At 43.5% G+C, this 11,085-nt stretch overlaps 2 protein-coding genes across 2 annotated transcripts; both read right to left on the reverse strand.

The window, feature by feature from the left end:
* Window positions 1-1,738: 1,738 nt before the first annotated feature.
* On the reverse strand, window positions 1,739-3,627 carry LOC113047199 (zona pellucida sperm-binding protein 3-like). The gene is made up of 8 exons (XM_026208522.1): window positions 3,025-3,627; window positions 2,835-2,956; window positions 2,662-2,765; window positions 2,415-2,592; window positions 2,232-2,349; window positions 2,081-2,166; window positions 1,921-2,009; window positions 1,739-1,850 (listed from the first exon to the last, which is right to left on the reverse strand). Exons 1-8 carry the CDS (start codon window positions 3,592-3,594, stop codon window positions 1,783-1,785), a joined length of 1,335 nt encoding a protein of 444 aa, XP_026064307.1. The 5' UTR covers window positions 3,595-3,627; the 3' UTR covers window positions 1,739-1,782.
* A 4,644-nt stretch (window positions 3,628-8,271) lies between these two features.
* On the reverse strand, window positions 8,272-10,150 carry LOC113047201 (zona pellucida sperm-binding protein 3-like). The gene is made up of 8 exons (XM_026208524.1): window positions 9,559-10,150; window positions 9,368-9,489; window positions 9,195-9,298; window positions 8,949-9,126; window positions 8,767-8,884; window positions 8,616-8,701; window positions 8,454-8,542; window positions 8,272-8,383 (listed from the first exon to the last, which is right to left on the reverse strand). Exons 1-8 carry the CDS (start codon window positions 10,126-10,128, stop codon window positions 8,316-8,318), a joined length of 1,335 nt encoding a protein of 444 aa, XP_026064309.1. The 5' UTR covers window positions 10,129-10,150; the 3' UTR covers window positions 8,272-8,315.
* Window positions 10,151-11,085: the final 935 nt, after the last annotated feature.

The following is an 11,085-nucleotide window of genomic DNA, read 5'->3' on the forward strand; positions in this document are numbered from 1 at the left end:
TTGATATCCAGTGAGTGATGCGTGTGTTTCGTCTGCAAGCGTGAGATGATATGCTACTGCTGCCTGCCGGTGTGGTGCAGTAAAATGACAGAAGGGGAGACATTCATTAATTTATCATCTCAATTTTATGCTGGTTTTATTGTTACACACGCGGATTCGACTGTACTCGGAATATTTTCCGAGTCCAAAATGTTCAAATCCATGTCAAGTCTGAGTACAAATTCACCCGAGTGCGTGACAAGTCCGAGTTCATTCAAAATTGGACTCGAGTCCGAGTCCAAGTTCGAGTACCCAACTCTAGGATCTTCTCCAGTTGCAGTACAGCCTCCCAGTCTATAAGCAGAGGGCGTTAGCCGTCATGTGGTCCCAAAGATGTCTTCCATCACCTCCAGATATTGAAGCCTCTCCACACTGAGCTGCTTCACTGTTGGCAGGGACAGGATGGCACAACTCAAAAGGAGTGTGTTGCTGCTACGGTTCTTCTGGAAGCCTTGGAAAGCACCATGTCACTTTTGCCACTGGATCCAGCAGCAGTTCTTTTGACTGAACACCAAAAATATGTTGAGAAGGCTTTCCAAAGTCAATCATGGCTTGTCTCTGGATAGGAAACCTTTGTGGTGCTAATACAGTACTGTTATTAGCAGATTTTGTTGGACTCTGAGAAATCCTGGTTCAATGCGGTTGAAGCTTAAACATTACATTGTTTTGCATTGATCTATCTTGCCATTGTGCTTCAGATGAACTAGTAAACACCAATAACTTTCCAAATACTGCTTGCCTAAACCCTATAGCAATTTTTTTTTTATCACCAACAAGTTTTATTTTGGAGTCTCTCAGCTGAATGAACTCATTAGATTAGTGGAGTACTCAACTTAATCAGTGAGTGTCTCATAAAAAGAAATATACCACCGGGGAGGCTCCAGGAACGGTTTGAAAACATTTTATACTCAAGCAGACCATTGTTTTTTTTCTGTTAATTCTTAATCCCCACAATTAAAAATGTTAAACCAAACATCTTATTGGTTTTATTTTTAAGCTTTGTAAAAAAAAAAAAAAAAAGCGCTCAGTAAGACGAACCATGGTTTGCATTTCCACTAGAGTTTAGTATCGCTTTAGAGGAGATGGAATCGTCGTTCCACGTCACCTCAAGCGCTCACTGAATCTGCTCCTCTATCAAGGAGCAGGAACATCGATAATTCCACATCCAGTCACAGCACACTTTGCATTTCACAATGTGGGCCTTTTGATACAAGAACCATTTGATTGGTTCATGCAAGTCTGGGCAAGTGCGAGATCCTGCTCTTGTAAACCTCCAAAACAAAATCAAGACTATGTACAGGAGTCTAATAGGGGAAGTAATGGCCTAGTGTTTAGTGATTTTGGCTCCTAACCCCAGGGAGGTGGGTTTGAATCTCAGGGCCGGCAATACCACGACTTATGTGCCCTTGAGCAAGGCACCGAACCCCCAAATGCTCCCCAGGCGCTGCAGCATAAATGGCTGGCCACTGCGCCAGGTGTGTTCACTTTGGATGAAATGCACGAATTTTGAGTATGGTCACCATACTTGGAAGGTCAAGTCACTTTCACCCCCCACTTAATAGGACCCCTTTATAAGACACTCAAGATGGTAAACTTGACAGTGGTCACAAGCAGTTTGGCTCATATGGGAGTGCCAGCAAAGCCACATAACGGATTCAAATTGTAGATTTAAAGAGAAAAGCAAGCGGCAAGACAAATGCACAATCCATTAAGATCATTTTAATAAAGTCACAGCACTTCCAGTTATTTTTGGCCATGGCCAGATTCCTTAACACTGATGGGCCCAACAGAGGACTTATCCCACCACAGATCTGAGGAAAAAACAAGCAGTTAGAAAAAGCGGTGCATAAAAAGAATAAGGTCAACCTAAACTAAGCCGACCTTTATGGGGCTGGTCACTTCCTCTTCTGGTACTACACGTGGAGTCACAGCAGCCACACACCTGGTCGGAACCATCTGCAGACACCCAACTGACAAGACACCCTTAAGTTAAAAGCACTTTCTCAGTCACCTGTACACTTTAGGAGGTGGGGGATCATACCCATTAGCAGAGAAGGAACAAGCTTTCTGTTCGGGATTTGGAGTCGTTGTTGCTACGGCCACCTTCACCATGCATGTGATGTAAACCTGCAGAGACCTTCATTTGTAGATCATGATAGCACATCATATAAAGCATTGCACAGGTCACATACCAGTCCACTGTCTGGTTGCTGGAACCTGAAAGCCTCTAGCTGAAGCTGCAACTTGTCACCTTGAGTTCGAGGCATGAAGTGAGATCTGGAGCCTGTGAGCTTGGCATCAACCAGGCACCTGGGAAAGGAACCAAGTTAAACTGCAATACACCTAGTGTGGGAGATATGAGGTGCACCATTTACCCATTATTCTCAATAAAGGAGTATCTGGGGACAGATGTGACATCAGGGACTATTGTAGCCACACAGCTGTCCATAAACACACGGATGGGAACATGGCTGTATGAAAGCACAGATGCTTCAAGATTTATGATGTCACCCAGGAAGTATTGGTTAGAAGGCCTCTCGAATCTCCAGTCATCTACAAAGACAACTTTTAGAACAGGTTCACAAGCACTGGGATAGTTACAAGAGCATTTGGTACACCAACCGGTCATGAGCTTGAGGGAGAAGACGAAGACCTCCTCTGCAGCTTCCATAGAGGTATATGGGACCCAACTGGGCACTAAGGAATCGCTGCTCACATTATGCTTTCTGCAAGGGAGTCAAACCATCACCTTACCCTGACTTCAGTACATCAGCAGCCTTGAACCCTGACCTCACCTTGAATAGTGACACTCGATTCCAACCACTGCACTAATGCTCCGAACAATAGGAACACCAAGTGAAGCCTCTTGAGGGGTGTGGAGAAGTTTGAAGGTGTAGACAAGCTCATCGTTAGTCACCTGAAGATAGACGAGTCCTGTTAGTCACAAAACACTCCAGCCACAGAAAGGGAACATTGAAACCTCACCATCACTACACTGCCACATCCATGCAATCCAGATTCAAAGACAAGCACTTGGGCAGAAGGGTCTTCTCCAGTTGCAGTACAGCCTCCCAGTGTAAGAGCAGAGGAGCTCACTAGCTTCCCAATCCCAAAGAAGTCCTTCTTGACTTCCACATATATGGAACCCTCTCTACACTGAGCCGCTACGCTGTTGGGAGGGACAAAGTGACGCGGATCAAAAGGGATGACTGGCTGCTGTGGTTCTTCTGGCAGGCTTGGAAACTGCCATGTCAGTTTTGTCACTGGACCCAGCATCTGTTCTTTTGACTGAACACCAAAAACATCTTGAGAAGGCCTCCTAAAGTCACTCTTGGCTAGTGCTTGGACAGGAAATCTTTGTGGGGCAGATGCAGGTTTACTGGGGCCATGTTTCTTGGGAATTTGAGGCATCCTAGAGTCGGTCTTCTGAACTTTTGCCCTAGGCATAAAGTTACCTGGGGTCCAATCACTTCTCTCGCTGGGACTCCACTGTGCTTCAGAAAATCCCAGCACAAAAAGGAACACCAATCCAAATCCAACTTGCCCAAACCCCATTGTTGTTCAGCTTGCAGTTCAATAATGCATCAGTGCTTCACCATCCAAATTTATTCAGCTGAAAATCAGGATGGCTCCACCTCTCTCGTGACAAGCATCATTTTCCTCTATACCAGCTAATTTACTCAATCAATTTGTCACAGGTGAAAACCATTTATTTCTCTTTACTCAAAATAAACTATGCCCCATTTAAGGACATGTTGTATTAGAAGCTATACTAAATGATTGTTTACTTTAAATATAAAAATGACATAAATTCTCTGAAACACAACCAACATCTAAGCCGTTTTGTGTCCTCTTTTTATTCATTCAGAAACATGATCACAGACAGAACTGTACACTAGAGTTTTCAAATAATAAAGATCATTGTGTTTCTACACAGTCAGGTTGTAGTTGTACACAGTCACAGTTTTATTGTAGATTCACTAAAATGTTTTCTCCTCCTTCCCATTGTTTTTTGACTAGATTGATCTGTGTGTGGATTTACGGTAGACTTCCTTCATTCAGCTTAAACTACTGCATGCTGAAAGAAACCCCGTTAATGGACATTAAGAACAAAACACATTAAAACACACTGGAAAATGTCTGGAAAAGTCTTAAACTAAATATATAATGTTGACAAATAGTTTGTGATGCAGCGCGCACACAGAAAAAAAGTGGGCAACTATTAAAAAGAGGTTTTGATTTTTTTTTTTTTTTGCCTGTTATTTTTTTCTGTTTCAGCTATTTCTCATTCGATTCATTTCTTCATAAAGAAACAACTAACGTGCCACTGAACAGTCACATCTACTTTAACACAACACATAGGCTCATGGTGCATTCTTTTCATGTTGCCAATTCGTCCCCTTGGAATTATAAGGTCCTCTCTGCATTCCAAGTAGTTTTGAGATATTGAGCTTCAAAGAGCTTCAAAGTTGTTGCATTCCACTGTGTAGATAGAACCTTATTGTTTTTTTAAATAAAATCCCATAATGTATACAACATTTAAAAAAAAAAAATCTATCACATAATGTAAATAAGTTGTCAAAGAATAACAATATGGGAATAACTCAATTTTTGACAAAAATGTCAGATAGAACCTTATAATTCCAATGGGACGAATTCACAATTCTAACTTGCTGAAACAGCCTGTAATGGATGCATTTATTCCTGGTAAATGACAAGGGTGATGAGTGGGAGTCTCCTAGGCACCATTTAAACAGCTTCATCTTACATAAAGACGAAAAAGACAAGCAGAAAGGTAAAGACACTGCTAGGGAGACTGGGTCAGCTTTGTATTCTGATCAAAGAACAGTTGACGGCTGCTTTCCGGTACACTTTAATTGTCCCTTCTGCTTTTCTTACATTTGGGGCGATCAGGAACTGCAAAGCTGTCTTTTTGAGTCGCTGAACTCACGCCGCCATCTCTTTCTGACCGTCCCTCTCGGTCCTTATGGCTCCCCTCACCGTTTCAGCTATCACTGTGACGATCTCTGTCACTATGACGGTCCCTCTCTGTGTAGCGATCACGGTCTACACCACTTTGCCTGCCACTCTGATGATAATGACTATCTCCACGATGACCCCTGTCGTCAGCATTCCTATCGCTACAGGATCCCTCTTTTGCAGAAGAGCTAGAGTAAGAATCTGAAACTGAGCTCAGGGAGCCTGTACTGCTGAAGCCACTCATTTTGGTGCCTGAGCTGAGGGGAGGGCAGGGGCGCTGCACAAGATCCTGGGCCCTATGCATAGGCAGTCCTAAAGCCCCCATTTATAGTTCAAAACTACAAAATTTTGAACTAAGTTCACTAAGTTCCAAAAATGAACTAGTTCATAGTTCTTTTTTTCCATATGATGCTGCGAGCTATTATTTTTCAAATTATTGCAACAGCCCATATAGAATCACAGACAGCAATTATTTTATCAGTTTTAACAATGAAGCTATGCATCAGATTTCATCTTCATATCCAATTTTGAATCCTTATCCAACCAGGGTTTACATTAGCATTGAGGGGACAGCATTTCTCCATTGTTGCTTTAATGCTTTGTCTCCCATTCTCACCGACCTTGTCATAAACATCATAAAATTCTTTTAAATGACCATACGCCTTCTTGCTACATGCTGCTGTCGCCTCCATGCCTTTTTTTTTTTGATGACACGTCACGCATGCGGCGGACGGCGGTGCGACACTGGTGGCTGGTGTTGCCAGATTGAGTGTTTTTCCTCTACAAATTAAGACCCGTTTATGGTGTGTTTTAGCCGGGTTTTCGCCTGGAAGGCTCTATAGAAATCTGGCACCCTATTGAACGAAGTTAACCTGAGCGTGCCGTTCACAGACACCAGAATGAACGAGTTGACAGCAACGTTCATCAGGCATTAAACAGCACGTTCAGTTCACGTTCGCCCAAAATATGAACGAGTTAATGAACTATCGTTCAATGAATGCATTCAGGCACAACACTGGGGAGGGGGTGGCTGCATGGAGGGAAATGAGGAAGAAAACAATGGCAAGTAGAAGATGTGGCTTCATCTTACATACAGACAAAAAGACAATCAGACAGGTAAAGACACTGCTAGGGAGACTGGGTCAGCTTTGTATTCTGATCAAAGAACAGTTGACGGCTGCTTTCCTGTACACTTTAATTGTCCCATCTGCTTTTCTTACGTTTGGGGGGGATCAGGAACTGCAAAGCTGTCTTTATGAGTCGCTGAACTCTCGCCGCCATCTCTTTCTGACCGTCCCTCTCTGTCCTTATGGCTCCCTTCACTGTTTCAGCTATCACTGTGACGATCTCTGTCACTATGACGGTCCCTCTCTGTGTAGCGATCACGGTCTCCACCACTTTGCCTGCTACTGTGATGATAATGACTATCTCCACGATGACCTCTGTCGTCAGCATTCCTATCGATACAGGATCCCTCTTTTGCAGAAGAGCTAGAGTAAGAGTCTGAAACTGAGCTCAGGTAGCCTGCACTGCTGAAGCCACTCATTTTGGTGCCCGAGCTGAGGTGAGGGCAGGGGTGCTGCACAAGATCCCGGGCCCTATGCATAGGCAGTCCTAAATTCCCCGCCCACCCCCCCTTGAAAATATATATTCCAGACTTTTTAAGAGCCCATCTTCATTTGGGGCCCTGGTAACCAGTACTGGTTTTACCCGAGCGGCAACCTCCCGCTCTCTCTCGTGATGCCAATAAGGAAGTGACTAAAATTGCAATTCATCGACTGGCCGCTAGAGGCTGGCTGCAAAAGAGAGTCAATCCCATAGAGTCCCCATGTTAAAATGCCCAAATTTACAGCAGAAAAAAACATGTTTACAGCCTGGTTTAAAAAATGATTTGGTCTATATTGCTAATTTTGCCCTTCGTTACAACTGTGAGGGGGTGAATTTTTTTATAACTCATCCGTTTAAATTATATTAAGCATTAAAGTTCTGCATAATTAAGGGCGTGGCCACTTGAGTGACAGGTGGATTGCCGCTGCTGACAATGCCGTCGCGCTAGGTGGGCGTGGCTTCAGCAATCAGCTCCCGCCTTTTTACCCATTTTCGATTATACGTCCATATTTTTTTACAGTCTATGGTTTTACCCCCAGTCCGAAGCCCCTGGGGGAGGGGGGGGGGCTTCATGTAGGGAAATGAGGAAGAAAACAATGTCAAGTAGGAGATGTGGGTTCCGTCATGCCCCTCTCGTGATCCTGAAGGCAAAGAACTTAGACTTCCCGCACTGGTCCACCCAGAGGAGCTGCTTGACTTTTTTTTTTTCAATCACCAACATGAAGTTGTTTTATTTTTGGAGTCTCTCAGCTGAATCAACTCATTAGGTGATTAGTGGAGTACTCAACTTAATCTGTGTGTCTTATAAAAAGAAATATACCACCGGGGAGGCTCCAGAAACAGTTTGAAAACATTTTATGCTCCAGAAGCCCATTGTTTTCTTCTGTTAATTCTTAATCACATTTAAAAATGTTAAACCAAACATCTTATTGGAGGTTTTATTTGTAAGCCTTGTAAAAAAAAAAGAGCTCGGTACGACTAAGCACGGTTTGCATTTCCACTAGAGTTTAGTATCGCTTTAGAGGAGATGGAATCATCGTTCCACGTCACCTCAAGCGCTCACTGAATCTGCTCCTCTATCAAGGAGCGAGAACATCGATAATTCCACATCCAGTCACAGCACACTTTGCATTTCACAATGTGGGCCTTTTGATACAGGAACCATTTGATTGGTTCATGCAAGTCTGGGCAAGTGCGAGATCCTGCTCTTGTAAACCTTCAAAACAAAAATCAAGACTATGTACGGGAGCATAATGGGGGAAGTCATGGCCTAGTGTTTAGAGATTTTGACTCCTAACCCCAGGGAGGTGGGTTTGAATCTCAGGCCGGCAATACCACGACTTAGGTGCCCTTGAGCAAGGCACCGAACCCCCAAATGTTCCCCAGGCGGTGCAGCATAAATGGCTGGCCACTGCACCAGGTGTGTTTGCTTTGGATGAAATGCATGAATTCTGAGTATGGGTCACCATACTGGGCTGAAGGTCAAGTCACTTTCATCCCCCACTTAATAGGACCCCTTTATAAGACACTCAAGATGGAAAACTTGACAGTGGTCAAAAGCAGTTTGGCTCATATGGGAGTTCCAGCAAAGCAACATAACAGGATTCAAATTGTAGATTTAAAGAGAAAAGCGCAAGACAAATGCACAATCCATTAAGATCATTTTAATAAAGTCACAGCACTTCCAGTTAGTTTTGGCCATGGCCAGATTTCTTAACACTGATGGGCCCAACAGAGGACTTATCCCACCACAGATCTGAGGAAAAAACAAGCAGTTAGAAAAAGCGGTGCATAAAAAGAATAAGGTCAACCTAAACTAAGCCGACCTTTATGGGGCTGGTCACTTCCTCTTCTGGTACTACATGTGGAGTCACAGCAGCCACACACCTGGTCGGAACCATCTGCAGACACCCAACTGACAAGACACCCTTAAGTTAAAAGCATTTCCTCAGTCACCTGTACACTTTAGGAGGTGGGGGGAATCATACCCATTAGCAGAGAAGGAACAAGCCTTCTGTTCAGGATTTGGAGTCGTTGTTGCTACGGCCACCTTCACCATGCAGGTGATGTAAACCTGCAGAGACCATCATTTGTAGATCATGATAGCACAGCATATAAAGCATTGCACAGGTCACATACCAGTCCACTGTCTGGTTGCTGGAACCTGAAAGCCTCTAGCTGAAGCTGCAACTTGTCACCTTGAGTTCGAGGCATGAAGTGAGATCTGGAGCCTGTGAGCTTGGCATCAACCAGGCACCTGGGAAAGGAACCAAGTTAAACTTCATACACCTAGTGTGGGAGACATGAGGTGCACCACTTACCCATTGTTCTCAATAAAGGAGTATCTGGGGACTGATGTGACATCAGGGACTATTGTAGCCACACAGCGGTCCACAAACACACGGATGGGAACATGGCTGTATGAAAGCACAGATGCTTCAAGGTTTATGATGTCACCCAGGAAGTATTGGTTAGAAGGCCTCTCGAATCTCCAGTCATCTACAAAGACAACTTTTAGAACAGGTTCACAAGCACTGGATAGTTACAAGAGCATTTGGTACACCAACCGGTCATGAGCTTGAGGGAGAAGACCAAGACCTCCTCTGCAGCTTCCATAGAGGTATATGGGACCCAACTGGGCACTAAGGAATCGCTGCTCACATTATGCTTTCTGCAAGGGAGTCAAACCATCACCTTACCCTGACTTCAGTACATCAGCAGCCTTGAACCCTGACCTCACCTTGAATAGTGACACTCGATTCCAACCACTGCACTAATGCTCCGAACAATAGGAACACCAAGTGAAGCCTCTTGAGGGGTGTGGAGAAGTTTGAAGGTGTAGACAAGCTCATCGTTAGTCACCTGAAGATAGACGAGTCCTGTTAGTCACAAAACACTCCAAGCCACAGAAAGGGAACATTGAAACCTCACCATCACTACACTGCCACATTCATGCAATCCAGACTCAAAGACAAGCACTTGAGCAGAAGGATCTTCTCCAGTTGCAGTACAGCCTCCCAGTGTAAGAGCAGAAGAGCTCACTAGCTTCCCAATCCCAAAGAAGTCTTTCTTGACTTCCACATATATGGAACCCTCTCTACACTGAGCCGCGATGCTGTTGGGAGGGACAAAGTGACGCGGATCAAAAGGGATGACTGGCTGCTGTGGTTCTTCTGGCAGGCTTGGAAACTGCCAGGTCAGTTTTGTCACTGGACCCAGCATCTGTTCTTTTGACTGAACACCAAAAACATCTTGAGAAGGCCTCCTAAAGTCACTCTTGGCTGGTGTTTGGACAGGAAATCTTTGTGGGGCAGATGCAGGTTTACTGGGGCCATGTTTCTTGGGAATTTGAGGCATCCTAGAGTCGGTCTTCTGAACTTTTGCCCTAGGCATAAAGTCGCCTGGAGTCCAATCACTTCTCTCGCTGGGACGCCACTGTGCTTCAGAAAATCCCAGCACAAAAAGGAACACCAATCCAAATCCAACTTGCCCAAACCCCATTGTTGTTCAGCTTGCAGTTCAATAATGCATTAGCTCTCCACCATCCAAATTTATTCAGCTGAAAATCAGGATGGCTCCGCCTCTCTCGTGACAAGCATCATTTTCCTCTATACCAGCTAATTTACTCAATCAATTTGTCACAGGTGAAAACCATTTATTTCTCTTTACTCAAAATAAACTATGCCCCATTTAAGTACATGTTGTATTAGAAGCTATACCAAATGATTGTTTACTTTAAATATAAAAATGACATAAATTTTCTGAAACACAACCAACATCTAAGCCTTTTTGTGTCCTCTTTTTATTCATTCAGAAACATGATCACAGACAGAACTGTACACTAGAGTTTTCAAAATAATAAAGATCATTGTGTTTCTACACAGTCAGGTTGTAGTTGTACACAGTCACAGTTTTATTGTAGATTCACTAAAATGTTTTCTCCTCCTTCCCGTTGTCTTATTACTAGGTTGATCAGTGTGTGTGGATTTACGGTAGACTTCCTTCTTTCAGCTTAAACTACTGCATGCTGAAAGAAACCCATTAATGGACATTAAGAACAACACACATTAAAACACACTGGAAAATGTCTGAAAAAGTCTTAAACTAAATATATCGTTGACAAATAGTTTGTGAAGCAGCGCACACAAACACAAAAAGGTTGGCAACTATTAACAAAGAGGTTTTGATTTTTTGAGTTTTTCTGTTACACAGCCAACATTTCTCATTTGATTAGTTTCTTCAGAAAGAAACAACTAGCGTGCCACTGAACAGTCACATATACTTTAACACAACACATAGGCTCATGGTGCATTCTTTTCATCTTGCCAATTCACAATTCTAACTTGCTGAAACAGCCTGTAATGGATGCATTTATTCCTGGTAAATGACAAGGGTGATGGAGTGGGAGTCTCCTAGGCACCATTAAAACAGCTTCATCTTACATAAAGACAAAAAAGA

The sequence above is a fragment of the Carassius auratus genome, chromosome 28 (assembly GCF_003368295.1).
Source record: "Carassius auratus strain Wakin chromosome 28, ASM336829v1, whole genome shotgun sequence".
Taxonomy (NCBI): Eukaryota; Metazoa; Chordata; class Actinopteri; order Cypriniformes; family Cyprinidae; genus Carassius; species Carassius auratus.